The following is an 18,914-nucleotide window of genomic DNA, read 5'->3' on the forward strand; positions in this document are numbered from 1 at the left end:
TGGTTCTGCCGCCCCAAATGGTTGGATCGCGTCGCAACAATGCGCCCTGGTCTGTCGATTCCTCATTTAATGCCAGTTTATCTATGGTCTCTGACGAGTTTGACACGTCCATCTTATCGTTGTCAAATACACTATCGTTGTCAAATACACCGGACCATATATCACCACGCGCGTCGAACCTCCATACACCCACGCGCGTCCACCGCCGGACCGAGAGTTTGCGTACGAGGCGCAAAAACTAAAGCGACAGTAAAGTTGAAAGACCTTCCTCAAGGAGTTTTGAAACTCGAAGCATACAATGATCGGGTGGATGAGGCTCCCCGTTACCCAACTGTGGTGCAGGGGCACCGAAACAATATGCAGACGTTCAAGAACTGTGTTATCTTGACCCGGGTCGGGGGCTTCTATGAGGTACGATAATAGGCACCACATGATTAGAAAACTCCATGCTAAGATATTATCCTGTAGCTCTATTTTGAACAAGCAGAGGAGTTGGCACCACTGCTCAATCTCAAGCTTGCGACCAAAAAGACCAACGGTGGACCGGTTCCAATGGCTGGCTTCCCCTTCTTCCAGCTCGATCGTTTTCTTAAAACCCTTGTTGGAGATCTCAACAAGTATGTGGCTATCAGTGAAGAATTTGCTATCAATCCAGAAGACAAAGCACGCACAGGAGGCCTCCTGTTTGATCGGAAGGTTGCTAGGATCATCACACCTGGCACCCTGATTGACGAGAAATTCATAGATCCTTCTGAGCATAATTTCCTGTTGGCCATATACTTGGATGTGCCGTCTTTGCAATCACAACTGAAGCAACACGCTGATGTCGATCTGCAATCATCGCATCAGCATGTACTGTCCTCTGTGCCCCAACAAGTAGGATTGTCATGGCTTGACCTCTCAACAGGTGATTTCTTCACTCAGCTCACGACGACTCAAATGCTTCCATCTGCAATTGCGCGGATTGGAGCTCGTGAGATTCTGGTAGATCAAAATGTGCAAGATCTTATTGGGCATGAATTGCAAATGCTAGTTGGACATGATCATCGCCTTGTCACCTTCTTCCAATACCCTGAAGCATTCAAACCGGTATCTGAATGGGGGACAATGTTAGAGTCTCCGGTCCCCGAAGATGCTCGCGCGTCATTCACACCGGAGGAAGTAGCAGCTGGTTACAGTCTGCTCGAGTACATTCGTGTGCAGTTGCAAGGGTCGAATCTCAAGCTTCAGCCTCCAATTCGAAGACATTTGAATGAATCAATGAGCATCGATCGTAACAGTCTGAGTGGTCTTGAGATTCTAGAAACGGCGAGAGACGGTTTTGGGAAAGGTAGTCTTCTACACGCTGTACGAAGAACTTCTACAAAAAGTGGCGCACGGCTTTTGCGAGACCGACTGAGTATGTCCAACTAAAATTCAACGGTTTTTGTGTGGCTTTTACTAATGTGTTACATGCAGCCTCCCCGTCTACATCCTTACAAGTCATCAATGAGCGTCTGGACCTTGTCTCGGTCTTCATAGAACATGTGGAGCTCCGTGACAGCGTCATCCAACTTTTGAAGCGCAGCCATGATTCTCAACGTCTGGTTCAGAAATTTGCTTTTGGGAAAGGAGACCCGGATGACTTGATTTGTCTTTCCCGTGCCATTGAGGCCTCCAAGGAAGTCAGACAAGTTCTTCTAGATCACAATAGACTTTCGGTCTCCAGCACTACAGATTTCAATCACAGTCTTACTGTCATGATCTCACGGCTTTTCCTTGATGGTCCTATCGCGCTAGCGGACCAAATTCTCGCAGCCATTGACGAAGAAGGCTTGCTACAAAAGCAGCGCATCGAGGATAGTACCGCTGCAGAGGCAGCCAATCTGGCACAAAAGGTTGCTATGGATGAAGCCACATCTAGCGAGCTCGAAGCACTGCCAAAAAAGGTCAGGGCAAAGAAGGGCGACCGAACAGTTGTGGCTGATACGGACTCCGGTCCCCTCGATACCTGGATTATGAGGCGTGACGCAAGTAAGACCTTGAATGCACTCCACACGGAGCTAGAACGGTTGGGCGATGAAAAGACTTCATTGACTCAACGTCTCCGTGATTCGGTTGATTCGTCGGCCCTGAGCCTTAAATGGACTCCAGGGTTAGGCCACATCTGCCACGTTAAAGGGGCAAAGATATCCCAAAAATCTCTCGAAGACTTGGGAGTCACTCGAAATGTCTCATCGACCAAATCTACCCGGTCATTCTATCTACCAGCCTGGACAGAGCTAGGAGTCAAAATGGACCACGTGAAGATTCGGATTCGTCGAGAGGAGCAAACAATATTTGAACGTCTGCGCCGTGAGGTGATCCTGAACCTTGTCAAAATTCGCCGAAACGCAGCAGTCATGGATGAGTTGGACGTGGCGTGTTCATTTGCAACTCTCGCGCAGGAACAGCAAATGGTACGGCCGATCCTCAACGACGGTACCTTTCATAAGATTGTCGGCGGAAGACATCCCACAGTCAAACTGGGTTTAGAGGAACAAGGACGGTCGTTCGTGAGCAACGATTGCTTCCTGGGTGATTCCGAGCGGATCTGGCTCATTACTGGTCCCAACATGGCCGGTAAAAGTACCTTCTTGCGACAAAATGCTCTAATCACAATTCTCGCGCAAGTCGGATCTTTCGTGCCCGCAGCTTATGCCGAGATCGGTATCGTCGATCAGATCTTCAGTCGAATCGGTGCAGCGGATGACCTCTTCCGCGACCAGTCAACGTTCATGGTGGAGATGTTGGAAACAGCTACTATTCTCAAACAAGCCACGCCTAAATCATTTGTGATCATGGATGAAGTAGGCCGGGGGACAACCCCCGAAGATGGCACAGCCGTTAGTTTTGCTTGTCTGCATCATTTACACAATCACAACCAGTCTCGAGTGCTTTTTGCCACTCATTTCCATGCCCTCGCGGATATGACAGAGGACTTTGATAAATTGGCGAGATACTGCACGGATGTGAAAGATATGCCTTCAGGGACCTTCTCTTTTGTCCACCGGCTGCGGAAAGGTGTCAACCGCGAGTCTCATGCTCTGAAGGTTGCCCAACTGGCTGGTTTGCCCAAAGAGACCCTCGATCTGGCCATGCGGGTCCGCCAGGAAATGAAGGATAAAACTCCACCACCTCGACTTGCTGATGAAGGTCAACCCTAACCTCGGCGTCCTTGGCGGTGAAATGTCATGGTCAATATGTACTTGAAAGGTACAATGTAAAATATTTATGTACAATATTCCGGCTTCTCCTGTTAATGATACCACCAAATCACATAGCCAGATTGGCAAATGCCTCCCTCCGCCTCTATTTTCAATGCCAACTGTTGAGTCTTCAGTTTCACTTTTTAAGAACCCAACACTTGCAAGTGTTTCATAGACATGCATCTACATATTAGAGCTTAGAAGACCACAACCTCGGACTCTCCTCCACCCTCCCGAGTTGACCCTTCCGACCAAGGTCAACAACAACACCCTCCCCAAACGCAGCCTCCTGACAATCCTCATCCCCAACCCCATTAACAAACTGCACAACAACAAAATCAACCCTCCTACGACCCAAAACCACCATAGGCGCATGCCACGTGCCAACACCATAAGTAACAGCCTGACCACCACGCGCCACAAACGCCTTAATATTATTCAGATCCGGCGGGTCACGAATCGTAATCGTCTCCCCGGCCTCATTCTTCGCGGTAGCAGTCTGTCCCTTCAAAGTAGGCGCAACCACCACCAAAAACAGCGGCTCTTCCTCATCATCCCCGACCTTGGAATGGGCCGATAAATCAACCGGAATGAAAGTCTGATTCGTAAACGGATGGCGCTCAAGGATGCGTACATCAAAGACCTCCCTGTCAGGCAGCTGTGGGCCGGTGCTGACAGCGCGCAAAGCGCGCGGAAAACAGCAGAACATGGTCATTCGTGCCTCGGAGGCCTGTCCGCTTGGGCAGGCATTGGTGTAGCGGTCGAGGAGCGGGGAGATGGGACTGTACTTGAGAGCGGAGTTTTGGTTCGCTAGGACCGGCGTTGGGTTGTGTGGCGGTAGGGATGATGGTTGGGGGGCAATATTTAGTTCTCTCGGTAATGGGGAGACCACTGCTGTACCGAATTGTGCGAAATTCGCCGGTGTAAGAGGCTCTGGGGTGAGCGTGACTGTCGGGTTGGTTGAGAGGATCGGCGCCATGGTGGGCTCTTTGGTGTGAGGTGTGCGTGTATATGGATGTGTTGGTCAATCGCTTGGAGGCCGCCACGTTCTAGTGTGTAGATTTACAATTGTATAAGAGAGAGCTGGAAAAAAGAAGAGAAATTGGATTGGATGTGGTTGATGAAGCTAATGAAGCTAATGCGGAGATGTCGGCGTTCTCCGGTGATAAGATAAGCGGCCGGGACCGGGGAAGTATAGGATTTTTTTCGATATATTCATTTTTATAGAGAACATGGAAATAACATAAATGACTGCTTGTAGTACTCTTTTGGTTCATTTGGTTCATATCAGCCAAATGTCAAGCTCTGCAGGGTATGCTGCCCCTTAGCTCTGGTCCAAGCGTGATGAGAGTACGCCAGTTTTACGACTAAACTAAAAGTGGCCCACAGAAACGAGAACTGCTGCAAAGTTGAATCCAATATACCTGCATTGCAGTCCGTGCTGAGGACCTTTGGGAGTGTACACCGATTTTTCCGTTGAGATCCCGATATAAGTAAAACATATGGGACAGTTAGATGTACTATTTAGTAACTAAGTGCGGGGAATTAAAATTAGCATGTGGATGTTTCTTTCACCGTTTATACACGTACATTTGGCCATAGGATTGATCTTAATTCGCTCTTTAATCTAGCAATATCGGTCTAGGAAGCATAAATGCATTATGTTGGATGTACAAGCATGTACTCTGCAGCCCTGGGGTACTTGACCGGTTAACACGGGTATCTTAGATCTAAAGGATCTGAGACAACAATATTAAAAGACAGGATCTTTCGGAAATATATGGTTCGCACGCTAGCCGCAAGGCAACCGCAATTATTTCCATAATTTGGCCGTGTTCTCTCCCAAATGAGGCTCTAAGGCTCCAAAATAATACACTGGGCCGATGTTACGTGCACCTACTAAACGCTGGCCAATGATTCCCCTACTTGATCCCTCCTCAATGACACGCACAAATTGACAGCGGTAATAGCTATTGGTCTATCGGATTCGTTTCTCCGGGACTGATACCTAATCCGGTAATTGCAGTGTAGAATTCGATGAAGTTCACACACCGGTGTTTGCAGACATCAACTCGGTGGCATTGGATTCTTGGTATTGCGTTGGTTAATTCTATATGAAATACTTAGATATAAAGCAACGATGGCTTCCTTCTCCTGATATTCGAAACAGCCTACTTGTGTTTAATACTGTGAGCCCACTCCAAGTGGAAGTAAACTTGCCCTGTGCAAAATATATCAATATCACTCGCAACAATGAATCCTTCAAGTCCACCTTCGCCACAACAAACATCCACCACCACGGGCAGTTCAACCGCTCCCGTTACAAGCTCCTCGACTCCTACAACAAGCTCTAACTATCCTACAGAACAGGCATTAAGGTAAGTCAAATATTTGCCATCTTACCTATCCCAATTTGAGAATAATCGACTAACACAAAAATGATAACTCAAATAGTGCCCACGAACAATTCGATCAAAACATAGGCTACATTGGCGGTTGGATCGAAGAACTTGACCACCCAGATCAATTCCCATTGCCTAAGTCCTGAGTACACAACCGAGTCCACCCAGATATGACTCTACGGCCGCATCGATGCGGCTAATTGACGGGCCCAAAAGGGATATGGGCAGGAAATGATGACCTGGTTCGTGTCTAAAGGATGCATTTGTTTGTGGATGAGCCCAATCATGCATTCGAATTCCGAGCACGCCCGAGATTGACGGGTTTATTCCGCCTATGACGCCTATTTGGAAGAATGACGCACTCATGCATGTATATTGGGAGTTGGAGACCCTGGGGTCTAGAAGAGAACTGAGATGATACGAACTTACGACATGGCTTTTTATTTTCTATTTTATTTTCATTTATTTTCGGGGCTTTTTTTTCTTTGTCTTTGGTTTGGACACAACATGTGATAGGAAGAAAATTGAGGGGAAATGTCAGAATATGCAGCAATTATTCATCTTGCATGATGTGCCAGCAAAATGGCAGATGGCAACATTTCTCGGAGAGCCGACGAAATGAGAACGGAGGTCATAACCCAAGGAATTTGATGTTTTTAGCCGGACTATGTGTTGTCTACTATGCGGCGCTTTTCCCCTCTTTTCTTATCTCGGCCATTTAACTTCGGTGTTAAAATGTCAATATCATACGTTATACTAGTGGCGCGGGTCACCAACTAATTTCATTCGGGGTTGAATCGTTTAAACGTGCATGTAGATGTAGCATTAAGTAACATCTTTAATGCAGTCGTGCCCAAACTGGGAAGACGGGTATGCGCAAGCTTATAGAATTTTAGCGCCATAACAGAGTCGGATACAGCAAGGATGACACGGCCAAGAACTGCTAGTTAACTTGCCATTTACCCCGATAGGACTGGGAAAGGGCCTCTAGGACGTATGAAGGTCTACCCCCGGAGCTACTTGACGCGTCAAGGGTATTCAGTTTCTCGATGTTTTAGTAAATACCGTCTCTCCAGGCAGTTTGTATCGCGACTTACATGGCTCCGTGAGACACAAAAGAGGCTATATATTTGCGGCTGCTTTTTGGTACAAACTTGTAGTCGGGGTAATATTCATCGACAATTCATGATAGGATCCAAATGCTATTGTGTAAATACAACACAATGAGCAACTCATTATTGTAAACTTCAACAGACAACAAAATTGGTTCTACTGGGCAATTTTTATAAAACAGGAATCAGGGATGTGTTAACAGGAGTTGATGGATTAGCACGATCAATGGGGAACGGGTTGAGCGTGGGTATCTAAGCCCTGAGAAGGAAAAAGCGAAGTAGAAACGATTTCTCTACTAGGTAGCATATACCTATGTGTAGTTATAGTTAGCCAATGGCAGCCTAAGGGGAAAGCCACTAACAGTGTAAGCACCCTGCTAGACACCTGTGAACCTGACCTTCCAGGGACCTCAAATTCCTCTCCGATGCCACCAATGACACACTAACTACATACTTAATATATACGCCAGGGAGACCGACTAATATTTCTCTGGTGGAACAGGAGAATATGATCCTCTGGTGAAAATCCGATCATCTGTACACGCTCAAATCGTCTGAAGCTATGGAATATAAGCCATATGAATCCCTAGCCAGACACTCACAAATCCGCCTCCGGCTTTCCTTTTCCGCAGAAGATTAGCTCTCCGCCGTCACGATGTAAGAAAGGTCGTTCAAACCGGAACCCCAGAGCTAAATGGCAAAACAGGGAGACTTAGGGATTGCCGTCTTGTGTCAGCTCCGAAGGGCCTATCCCGGTTTCCACATGGCCCATGGTCAAAGTTTGGCCTCTACTCATTGACCATCGAGTTGATGGATGGGCCGGTCATGAGCCCTGAAATCCGGGCCCCAATCGCCAATTGCATAATTTCCATATGCTGGTTTCTGGAAAAGTCGATCTTGTCTAGGGTCACTTAAGCAAGCTTGAAACGCTTGGAGAAGACTCGAAAGCGACCAGAAGGTTCTCCAACGCAGCCTGTGGTGCCGCTGATCAAGACAGCACCTGGTGTATGACGAATTTTATTTCTCCATCTACGTCAACCAGATGGCTTGGCGACAGGTCGATTGCTCCCAGGCCACTCCTTTAGTTAAATCGGCTTTTCTAGGAGATTCTAGATCTCATAGTAACAGGACGTCAAAAGGTAAGCCCCAGAGACTCCGGCTTCATCACCTGTGTCGCTTTCCCGGATCTCGATGTGCTGGGAATTTTGGGCTTGTCCATTGGCTTGGTCCAACTCGTACTAATCCAGGGTGATAGTTGGTCGTGTCCGGTTTGCTTTGACGGCTATGGCGATATTGGTGCTACGGTCTTCCGGGGCCCCACCCAGTCTGTCTGATTTGATATTCCATTGGAATGAGATGGCCAAACTTGGAGGCCACATGTGATGACGACTTCTGTTTTTATTTTTAACGGGGTATAGATGGTGGACGGAGGCATAAATCTTCGAATGGTATGATAAGAGGGTCGTTTGTAACAGTTAGCTGGTTTAACACCTATCTACGGTGGGGTCTTTCATTCTAGAAATGGAGCTGGGGAACAATGAAGACAAAGGTGATGATTTGTCCATGGAATATAAGAAAAACGTGAAAGAAGTCGAAAAGAAGGAGGTGTCGGCAACAGTGGAATCAAACAGCTCAATGTCGAGAGTGTCACATCCCGTGCTTCTGCCGTTTGTAACCTCAGTTCACCTATACCTACATAGTTAAGTCAGTTGGACCTCATCTATCATCTTCCCTTTCTAAATGAAACATGAGGTGCTAGAAATCAAGATCTAAGAAACCATAAACTAGAGCACCTGCCGTGATTATCAAGGCCTTGTTGGGTGTTTGGTATATATAAGGGAGGTTGAAGTGCAGCGACTAAGAGCGAATTTATATTTGATTTTTAATTCGCCTCTCTATCTTCCCTATATATCATATAGAGGAATTAAGTGTTGTTTTAGCTTTAGATTCCTCCCAGAGAAACGGTGGCATGTATAGAAGTTCAAACCACGCATATTGAAGGATAATGGTTAGTTATGTATAGGCTTAGACAAAGAAGCTATCCATGCAGAGGATAACCCCTCTATAGATTTCTATGTATTATGCTACTTTATTATCGGACTTCAAGACCTGGTTTATATTCTCTTGCTTTCGAATCAGATATCTCTCACTTCCGGTATCCAGTCCTTGAAAGGGGGAGATAACCGTCGTCCAATTATGGCAATTAAAAGCTTGTTGAGCCGAGGTCAAAACATCAGGTCTCTAATAACGTAGGTCAAACATGTTGATCAAATAGGAGGACGTGGGGAAAGCGGTCGATTTGGAATAAAACGTTGATGATCTACTGGTCCCTCCCGAGCTCGATTTTGTTTACATGGCCATCATTCCCCGAGACGACATAAAATTCTAATTTCATTGCTCTTGCTCTTCATTCCGTTCGTTCTCCCTAATTTTAAACCCAACACTGTCCATTTCCATGGCTTCGTCAGCATCTACGGCTTCGGACCAGGACCGGAACCAAGACCATAAACCCACATCGACTGCATCGATGGCGACTGGCATGTATCCACCCTACCAAGTTGATCCAGATGGAGATATCATTTTATTCACATCAAAGCCTTCCTTGATTGATATCGACAAAGGCAATGTGCCGGGAAATTACGCTCGCTTTCAAGTCTCATCGAAGCACCTCACACTTGCGTCGAGTTACTTCAAGCGGATGCTAAAAGACTGTTGGGCTGAAGGGAATGCTCTTTCGATGGAGGGGTCTGTTGAGATTCCTGTCAACGTCTGCAAGCCAGATATCCTCCTGATCATTTTGAACCTCATTCATGGGCGTTCCCGACAAGTTCCTCGGAAATTGCCCCTATCGCAATTGACTAAAATCGCCGTGGCCACCGATGTTTTCCAATGCCACGAGGCCATCGAGGTGTTTTCTGATATCTGGATAAAAGGTCTCAAGCCACCCGCTTCGTCGCCGTTTTCAGAAGAAACAAAAATGTGGATGATGATCGCCTGGGTCTTCAAGTCCAACGATACCCTTCGACTGACAGAGTCAATTGCCATGCAGCAAGGAACGGGTCCCTTTCAAACAGGCAATCTACCGATTCCAAAAAGCATTAAAGGTGTGTTGGCAAAATAGAACGTTTGGTCCATTTTTGAGATATATAGCAAATAGCTAATGGTTCCAGACAAAATCGATCAAGCCAGGCAACAATATGTGGAATTACTCCAAGAGAAGATCGGAGAACGGATTGAAACGCTGTTGAACAGCCCAGCTGGGAAGGAGATATCTTGTTGTGGCCCCGAGTGCGATGCAACATACCTCGGTCTTATCCTTCGCAAATTAACCGAAAACGAGGTATCTTATTCAGTCAGTGTACCTTCGCGTTCATCCAAGTCCTACACCCCCTTTGTCGCCGTCTCTTTTGAAAATCTCAGTCCTGCTTCCATCGACTCTATGGTCAACGAGTGGGAGTTGGAACTGCCTTCTTGCGAATACAATCACGGATGTGAAAACAAAGCCAACCCTTTTGGGGATGATGCGACATGCGAAGCAGGAAATCTGCCAACCTCGCTGTAGGACTCCATGATTTTTTCCTAAATCATGTCATTTATTGATTCCGATTAATCTATCAACATGCAAATTTTCTCTGCTTCTCTGTTACACCCACAAACATCAAAACCCGCGCAACTGGTTTTCAAGTCCGTTGAAAGTCTGTAAAGAACTGTGACTACTTGCTGCAGGAGGGCGTACCCTCTGCGGGCTATTCTGTTGAGAGCTCAATAACAAACGTGTTGCGTCATGTATCCATTCTCATACATTCGTAAATTGTGAATGAGAATTATTCTATCAGCCCAAACACCGTATCATACTCGTGGGTGGTGGTTAGAACCAAGGGTTTTCTACTGAATCAACTAGCAAACAACTTGACGTAAGTGTATTGGTGATCTAGTAGGGGATACTGAAATCCATCCATAGATGCCCATTCCAACTATGCTATGCTTGGAAAATGTAATGTAAACAAGTCCCGGAGCTACCATAGTAACGGCACCATTATGATGATGGCTATGTTTCACGTTTGAAAGTGAAGGGTAACATATTGTTCTGCTCTTCAGCGGCGCGTACATCATCATGGTGTATTGGGTGGCGATTGGGGTCATAGCGGTTGCTCAAAAGAGTCCCATCCCAATTGGAGACACCAGGGGAGTGTTTCGACCAGTTTGGCTCACAGCTTATGAAACCCACCAATAGAAAGAAAGAGAATATCAATATCCCTGGCTTCTACCGGTGACAGAGGAGCAGACTCCCTCGGTAACGAAAATTTAAAGATGCCATAGCAAGTTTAAATCAAGTGGCATTCTCTCCTTTTGCGTCAAATCGTGCTTTCTTGGCTCGTCGTTTGATTTCTCGCTTGGACAACGGCTTGTCAGCGTCCTCGGCGACAGGCTCAGAACTGATAGAAGCCTTTCTCTTAAGATTGTCCGCTACCATTTCTGGCTGCGCGGTTTCTTTGGCTTTTGGGGCACTAGATTTTGGGGCACCCTTTTGCTTTGACGAAGGTCCTTCGGGTTTTGCTTTCTCCCCACCGTGGACGATATCCACGATGCCTCGCCAACTGGTTCGCTTCAATTTGGCCAATGCGGTCACCTTCCGCGACTCTTCGCAGACAGCTTCCTTTCCACGTTCTTGTGATAGACCCCAAACACAGGCAAGATTGATCACGTCCCACGGGGCTCGTAGACTCAAAGCTCGTCTTGCTTCACTGGACACAATAATGCCTCGACCTCGTGTCGCGCGGATCAAGGATGTTGCATTCCCAATGAGGTTTCTTCGGGCATCAAGCCCACTCCCCGTGATCCCTGGCCCATAGCAGATCTCGATACGGACTCCACGTGAGATTGCCGCGGACAGCATTTTGAATTTGAAGTGGTATGGAAGTCGCACCGAGAGATCAACGGAAATCACGTCGCATTCCAAGTTGGTGCAAGCATTTAGAAGCGACTTTTCATTTGTGGGACGGAGAGCAATAATGTCGTACGCTTGACTCAGGGCGGTTAGGCGCTGATTCTGCGCGGGGTCGGCCAGAGTCAGGTTCAACCGGGTCAGCAGTTGGAGGGATTTCGGCGCGTTCGTTGGTAGAGGAGGAGGGGTGAGGGTCGGGGGGAGCTTCCCGTTGATTGTTTGAGACAGGGCAACGGTAGTGTAACCAACTAGAAAGTCAGGTCAGTCCTTCATGTGCTCTAATCTGCGGATCTTGTGCCGCAGAGCGGAATGAATGACTTACGTTCAGCAAGGAAATTCAAAGTGTGGGGCACCTCCGGGTCATCGGCGCTGTAAGGTACATTCAAATCGTAAAACATGGTGGATTTAAAAGAAGGCCAGCCCTGCCCGTAAGAGTTATTGCTTAACTTCTCAACGCTCTTGGTCACATTGAACTGTCCCAAAAAGGCAATCAGAAAATCTATCGGATTAACAGAAGATCCGTTATTGCGCTAACTTCTTTCGGTGGGGTCCCCACAACCCTCTCTGATCCCGTGACCTTAGACGGAACGGATCTCATTCTACTGATCATATCACGACAATATCTCACTTCGTCCATCCCATTGCTCAAGGCTTCTTGTGAGCACTGCGTTTGGGCTGAATAGTCACTGGGCCTATTGCTACCTGTCTCATACCTCAAACTAAACCCCGGCACCTCCCTCCGTCACACGGCCGAGCCCCTCGTGACCCCGCCGCACATCTCTCAATTGTGGGCGCACTCGAAAACCGCCTGTCATCGTCAAGATGGCGCGTGTCTATGCCGATGTCAACGAGCATATGCCTCGGTCCTACTGGGATTATGACAGTGTCAACATCTCTTGGGGTGTTCTTGAAAATTATGAAATCGTTCGCAAGATAGGTGAGAGATGATCAAATCCTGTCCTAGTGCAACATGTCGGAGATAGTTGCCGCAAGCTGTGAACTGCAGGTAAACTTTAAGAACAAACTTTCTGACCATCTACCCCAGGTCGGGGAAAGTACTCCGAGGTTTTCGAGGGCATCAACGTCGTCAACTACCAGAAATGCGTTATCAAGGTCCTCAAGCCTGTCAAGAAGAAGAAGATCAAGCGTGAGATCAAGATTCTGCAGAATCTCGCAGGTGGGCCCAATGTCGTGGCTTTGCTGGACGTTGTTCGCGACAACCAGAGCAAGACTCCTAGTCTGGTCTTCGAGGCTATCAACAACACCGACTTCCGCACACTGTACCCCCGCTTTTCCGATTACGACGTTCGCTTCTACGTTTTCGAGCTGCTTAAGGCGCTGGACTTCTGCCACAGCAAGGGTATCATGCATCGGGATGTGAAGCCCCACAATGTCATGATTGATCACGAGAAGCGCAAGGTTAGTGGGCTTATCAATTAGTTATGGCGGAAAATCTTGTTCTGACCTATTATAGCTTCGTCTGATCGATTGGGGTCTGGCCGAGTTCTACCACAAGGGCACGGAATACAACGTCCGTGTTGCGTCTCGTTATTTCAAGGGCCCCGAGCTGCTCGTTGATTTCCAAGAATACGACTATTCTTTGGATATGTGGTCCCTGGGTGCTATGTTCGCCTCCATGATCTTCCGTAAGGAGCCTTTCTTCCACGGAGGCAGCAACACGGACCAGTTGGTCAAGATCGCCAAGGTTCTTGGTACTGAGGAGCTCTTTGAGTACTTGGACAAGTACGACATTGAGCTGGACCCACAATACGACGACATCCTCTCCCGTTTCCCCCGGAAGCCGTGGCACTCGTTTGTCAACGCAGAGAACCAGCGTTTCATCAGTGACGAGGCCATTGATTTCCTTGACAAGCTTCTGCGCTACGACCACGCTGTAAGTCGTTGTAACATCCATATATCTATCATACGTTGCCCATACTGACTTATTTCAAAGGATCGCTTGACTGCCCAGGAGGCCATGGCACACGCATACTTTGACCCGGTTCGTGCTGATGCCGCGGCCCTTAGCCACAACAACGTGACACTTCCCTGAATTCCTCTCGCATGAACTGTTGATGATCATGGCTCTGATCTTCTTACTGCGATGCCCGGTTTCCAAGTTCTCCCCATGTTGCCATCAAGATTGCGTCGGGGCATCACGACAATTACGTACCTTTTGCATTTGAACTTTGCCGATATAAACGGTACAACGATGATCGAAAACATGAAATGAGCTTGGTCTCTGTACTCCCTGTTCCTCTTTTTTTTTTACTAGCCTTTCTCGAATGATGGGCTGCAGCAAACGATCAAATCCTGAATGAAGACGACTTTGATGACAAGACATCATGACATTTAATTTGCTGGGTCCCTTTCAAGCCTTTTATCGCCTAGGTCGTTTGGCGTGTCAATGAGCGTGATAAACCAACGTCTTAGATGGGGGAATCACTCTTCTGTTTCATCTTTTTCTATTTGTACAGCGCTGCTCGTGGGTTTCTCTAATTGATTTCTCCCTTGTTAGTTGAATTGGTGTTTCGGCCTTTCTACCGGGTGCTTCGTGTTTCAAGGGATGCTTTTTCCTAAGACAACCCATTGCATTTTCTTAATGCTTTCCTTTTTATGAATGAAACATTGGATGAGATTTTTTTAAAAAAAAATCAACAACCTCTAAAATTGGACGGATTGTATAGATTGATTGGACATCGTAATAGGGATGGATCTATATATGACGCGCACATATATATGTCTTCCATGTATACATATGTATAGAATGATACAGTATACTAGACTTGGGATCAAACTAGAAACTCGATATCAACTATGAACCAATGTCCAATTCAGTAAAAATAAGTCACATTATCCCAATCTTCCTTGTTCTTATAGATGCCCACGGGTAGCCTCAGATCACCCGTTGGCTTTAGCGTATCACGTGAGGGTTATCGTGTCTTTCTGGCCGAACAAATAAAAGGAGGAGACGAATTGCAAGCAAGAAACGCGCGAAAAGAAAAAGAATATAATATACCCAATGATACCCGATGAGCGTTGACTCACATAAACGCGCCTCATTGACCTGCCCGCCGACTCCACCGAGCCTCCCACCGAGCCCCGCGCTCTCATTCGTTCATTCAGCGTGGGAAATTTAATTGCCCGCATTTCGCACAACCACCCCTCCTTATACCTCTCCATCTCTCAAGATACTTATCCGGCGATTCGTGGCGCGATCGGCGCCTTGGAGATTTACTCCTCAATATCGTGCATTCTCAAGGATGGCTGAAAACTCTGCCCAAATCCCCAGTGAGTTTCCATGACTCATTCTCAAATGGCGCAGAAGCTTACAGTGAACAGCGGGTGAGCCTACGGCTCCCGTGACCAGCGCAACCCCCCAGATCGCCGATGCTACAAAGGATACCCAGGGTCAACAGGGCGAACCTGCCGGAGCTCCCAAGGTGAAGACCGAGAAGGAGTGTATGTTGCCACCAAAATCCATATTGGGACCTTTCCTCGGGAGTCGTTATATTATGAACATATGCTGACTCTATGGGTGATTTCTAGTGGAGAAGGAGCGCAAGAAGGCCGAAAAGAACAAGAAGTTCGAAGAGAAGAAGGCGGCCAAGGCCTTGGCTGCCGCCAACAAGGCCGCAGCTCCCAAGGTCGAGAAGAAGGTGAAACCCGAGAAGGACAAGACCGCCGATGCCTACGATCCCATTGTCATTGAGGCCGGTCGTCTCGAATGGTGGGAGGAGCGTGATCTCTTCAAGCCCGAGTTCGGACCTGATGGCAAGGTTAAGCCGGAAGGCTCCTTCGTCATCCCCATTCCTCCTCCCAATGTTACCGGTTCTCTTCACATGGGCCACGCCCTTACCAACGCCCTCCAGGATACCATGATCCGATGGCAAAGAATGAAGGGTAAGACTACCCTGTGGCTTCCTGGAATGGACCACGCCGGCATCTCGACCCAGAGCGTCGTCGAGAAGATGTTGTGGAAGAAGGAGAAGAAGACCCGCCACGACATTGGCCGAGAGGCCATGGTTAACTTGATCTGGGACTGGAAGGATGAATACCACAAGAACATCAAGAACGCCCTGCGCAGACTTGGTGGTTCGTTCGACTGGAGCCGTGAGGCCTTCACCATGGACCCCAACCTGTCAGCTGCTGTGACCGAGACCTTTGTTCGCCTCCACGAGGAGGGTATTATCTACCGTGCCAACCGCCTGGTCAACTGGTGTGTGGCTCTGAACACCTCTCTGTCCAACCTTGAGGTCGAGAACAAGGAGATCGAGGGCCGCACGCTTCTTGATGTGCCTGGCTACGACAAGAAGGTCGAGTTCGGTGTCCTGACTCACTTCTGCTACGAGATTGATGGAACTACCGAGCGCATCGAGATTGCTACCACTCGTCCCGAGACCATGGTCGGTGATACTGGTATTGCTGTCCACCCCGACGACAAGCGCTACCAGCACCTGATCGGCAAGAGCGCTCGCCATCCATTCTTGGACCGTCTGCTCCCTATCGTTGCTGACTCCGAGGTCGAGCCCGAATTCGGTACTGGTGCCGTCAAGATCACCCCTGCTCACGACTTTAACGATTTCAACCGTGGTAAGGCCCACAACCTGGAGTTCATTTCTGTTATGAACGACGACGGTACCTTCAACAAGCACGCTGGTCCCTTCGCTGGCATGAAGCGCTTCGATGCCCGTTACAAGGTCATCGAGGATCTTAAGGAGAAGGGTCTGTACGTGAAGTGGGAGCACAACCCCATGAAGGTACCTCGTTGCGCCAAGTCCAATGATGTCATTGAGCCTATCATGAAGCCCCAATGGTGGATGAAGATGGAAAGCCTGGTTCAGCCTGCCATTGATGCTGTTGAGAATGGCGACATCGTTATCCGCCCCGAGTCCGCCGAGAAGAGCTACTTCCGCTGGATGCGCAACCTCAATGATTGGTGTCTGTCCCGTCAGCTCTGGTGGGGACACCAGGCTCCTGCTTACTTCGTCAAGATCGAAGGCGAGGATGGCGATGACAGTGACGGTAACCTCTGGGTCACTGGCCGTACCGAGGAAGATGCTCGCAAGAAGGCCGAGGAGAAGTTCCCCGGCAAGAAGTTCTCTCTCGTCCGTGATCCCGATGTTCTCGACACTTGGTTCTCTTCTGGCCTGTGGCCCTTCTCTACTCTGGGCTGGCCCACCAAGACACACGACTTCGAGAACCTTTACCCCACCTCCGTTCTGGAGACTGGTTGGGATATTCTCTTCTTCTGGGTTGCCCGTATGATCATGCTGGGTATCAAGATGACTGGCCAGGTTCCTTTCCGCGAGGTCTACTGTCACTCCCTGATCAGAGATTCTGATGGCCGCAAGATGTCCAAGTCTCTGGGCAACGTTATCGATCCTCTGGATGTTATGGAGGGTATTCAGCTGCAGACTCTTCACGACAAGCTGCAGTTGGGCAACATCGCCGATAAGGAGATTGCCGCTGCTACCAGATACCAGAAGAAGGCCTTCCCCAAGGGTATCCCCGAGTGTGGTGCCGATGCTCTTCGCTTCGCCCTCGTCTCTTACACCACTGGCGGTATGTTTCACCCTATGTCCCCATTTGATTCCATTCACTAATAATGATTTTCTTTGGCAGGAGGTGACATTGCTTTCGATATCCAGGTCATTCACGGCTACCGTAAGTTCTGTAACAAGATCTACCAGGCCACCAAGTTCGTCCTCGGCAAGCTGGGCGATGACTTCAAGCCCCAGGCTGGTGTTAAGAAGACTGGCAATGAGTCTCTCTCCGAGCGCTGGATTCTGCACAAGTTCAACACCGCCGCCAAGGAGATGAACGAGGTTCTTGAGCAGCGTGATTTCTCCAACTCCGCCCAGATCTCCTACCAGTACTGGTACTCCCAGCTGTGCGATGTGTTCCTCGAGAACTCCAAGTTCCTGCTGGCGGAGGAGACCTCGGCCGAGACCAAGGAGTCTGCCAAGCAGACCCTCTACACAGCTCTTGAGGGTGCCCTGACCCTGATCCACCCCATCATGCCGTTCGTCACCGAGCACTTGTGGCAGCGTCTGCCCCGCCGCGCGGGCGATGAGACCATCTCGATCATGAAGGCCAAGTACCCCGAGTACCTCGCCGAGTTCGACGACCCCGCCGCCGCAAAGGCCTACGAGCTCATCCTCAACACCTCCAAGGCCATTCGCTCGATCCTGTCCCAGTACGACGTCAAGACCCAAGGTGATATCATCATCCAGACCTACGATGCTATCAGCCAAAAGACCATCTCTGAGGAGATGACCACCATCAAGTCTTTGGGTGGTAAGACCCTGGGCGAGCTCTCCCACCTCGGCCCGGAGAACAAGAACCCTCCCTCTGGCTGCGTCGTCGCTGCTGTCGGTTCCGAGGCTGCTGTCTACCTCCGCGTCTCCAAGGAAGTTGCCCTGGAGCAGGAGGAGAAGGCTAAGGCTAGCCTCGATAAGGCCCGTGAGACTGTCCGCAGGTCCCAGGGTATCATCAACGGCCCTGGCTGGAAGGAGAAGGTCAAGGCTGAGGTCCGTGAGCAAGAGGAGAAGCGTCTGCGTGATGCTGAGGGTGAGGCTGCCCGTCTCGAGGAGCAGGTTAAGGAGTTTGAGAAGCTGCGCTTGGAGTAAATTGTCCGTTATAGGATAGATTTAAAACAAAATATATCAATTGATTCCCTTCTTTCCAACTGTGCTTTTTGGATGTATTTCTCCGCGGCTTTGATCGGTTAATTCTCAGTAGATAACACGGAATTTAGGGATCGATGCTAACCCTAATTTGACATCCCGACTCGCCAAGAATACCAGGTGATCCCCAACAGAGGCAAGATTGGCACTACCGATGCAGTTTGATATGGCTTACGCTTTTTCTCTGCATACAACGTGCATCATGTTGTATTGCAAACATTTCAATTCGGGCAGCATTCAGTCACTTTCAACTGACATAACCCAATGTTGTTATCCTTCTTTCTGTTTCCATTACGAGTTCACCAATTGAGAGGATATCTACAGGTGGAAATGAAGTCGGTAAATATGCTTCTATTCCAGGTGAATTAGACGATTTTAAAATTCTACTACAATGATATTTGCATCTTTATAAAATCTCATTTCATCCCGATATAAGTGGTATAGGTTCGTTTGTGCGGCTTTGGCATATTTGTGGGCAATATATATATTATGATATACATAAGATATACATAAACTAAATTAGGCAATTTGTACTAGAA

General features: G+C 48.3%; 7 protein-coding genes across 7 annotated transcripts; 5 read left to right on the forward strand and 2 right to left on the reverse strand.

The window, feature by feature from the left end:
* Positions 1 to 17: 17 nt before the first annotated feature.
* N7455_008592 (mismatch repair ATPase MSH1) lies at positions 18 to 3,185 on the forward strand (the record flags this gene model as incomplete). Its single annotated transcript, XM_040960570.2, has 4 exons — positions 18 to 222; positions 275 to 411; positions 469 to 1,399; positions 1,459 to 3,185. 4 exons carry the CDS (start codon positions 18 to 20, stop codon positions 3,183 to 3,185), a joined length of 3,000 nt encoding a protein of 999 aa, XP_040808978.2.
* A 232-nt stretch (positions 3,186 to 3,417) lies between these two features.
* On the reverse strand, positions 3,418 to 4,206 carry N7455_008593 (ureidoglycolate hydrolase; the record flags this gene model as incomplete). The annotated part of the gene is made up of 1 exon (XM_040960594.2): positions 3,418 to 4,206. The coding sequence occupies one exon, from the start codon at positions 4,204 to 4,206 to the stop codon at positions 3,418 to 3,420; it is 789 nt and encodes a 262-aa protein (XP_040808971.2).
* A 1,274-nt stretch (positions 4,207 to 5,480) lies between these two features.
* On the forward strand, positions 5,481 to 5,775 carry N7455_008594 (uncharacterized protein; the record flags this gene model as incomplete). Its single annotated transcript, XM_040960604.2, has 2 exons — positions 5,481 to 5,605; positions 5,682 to 5,775. The coding sequence occupies 2 exons, from the start codon at positions 5,481 to 5,483 to the stop codon at positions 5,773 to 5,775; spliced, it is 219 nt and encodes a 72-aa protein (XP_040808954.2).
* Positions 5,776 to 9,196: 3,421 nt separating this feature from the next.
* N7455_008595 (uncharacterized protein) lies at positions 9,197 to 10,303 on the forward strand (the record flags this gene model as incomplete). The annotated part of the gene is made up of 2 exons (XM_040960571.2): positions 9,197 to 9,845; positions 9,912 to 10,303. 2 exons carry the CDS (start codon positions 9,197 to 9,199, stop codon positions 10,301 to 10,303), a joined length of 1,041 nt encoding a protein of 346 aa, XP_040808975.2.
* A 768-nt stretch (positions 10,304 to 11,071) lies between these two features.
* N7455_008596 (ribonuclease P subunit p30 family protein) lies at positions 11,072 to 12,127 on the reverse strand (the record flags this gene model as incomplete). The annotated part of the gene is made up of 2 exons (XM_040960593.2): positions 12,009 to 12,127; positions 11,072 to 11,934 (listed from the first exon to the last, which is right to left on the reverse strand). Exons 1-2 carry the CDS (start codon positions 12,082 to 12,084, stop codon positions 11,072 to 11,074), a joined length of 939 nt encoding a protein of 312 aa, XP_040808973.2. The 5' UTR covers positions 12,085 to 12,127.
* A 181-nt stretch (positions 12,128 to 12,308) lies between these two features.
* N7455_008597 (casein kinase II subunit alpha/alpha') lies at positions 12,309 to 14,348 on the forward strand. The gene is made up of 4 exons (XM_040960597.2): positions 12,309 to 12,623; positions 12,732 to 13,105; positions 13,161 to 13,580; positions 13,641 to 14,348. Exons 1-4 carry the CDS (start codon positions 12,509 to 12,511, stop codon positions 13,737 to 13,739), a joined length of 1,008 nt encoding a protein of 335 aa, XP_040808992.1. The 5' UTR covers positions 12,309 to 12,508; the 3' UTR covers positions 13,740 to 14,348.
* A 601-nt stretch (positions 14,349 to 14,949) lies between these two features.
* On the forward strand, positions 14,950 to 18,318 carry N7455_008598 (valine--tRNA ligase; the record flags this gene model as incomplete). Its single annotated transcript, XM_040960565.2, has 4 exons — positions 14,950 to 14,977; positions 15,029 to 15,148; positions 15,236 to 17,251; positions 17,312 to 18,318. 4 exons carry the CDS (start codon positions 14,950 to 14,952, stop codon positions 18,316 to 18,318), a joined length of 3,171 nt encoding a protein of 1,056 aa, XP_040808933.2.
* Positions 18,319 to 18,914: the final 596 nt, after the last annotated feature.

This window comes from Penicillium solitum (assembly GCF_028829755.1).
Source record: "Penicillium solitum strain IBT 25940 chromosome Unknown utg000005l_segment0_segment0, whole genome shotgun sequence".
Lineage (NCBI taxonomy): Eukaryota > Fungi > Ascomycota > Eurotiomycetes > Eurotiales > Aspergillaceae > Penicillium > Penicillium solitum.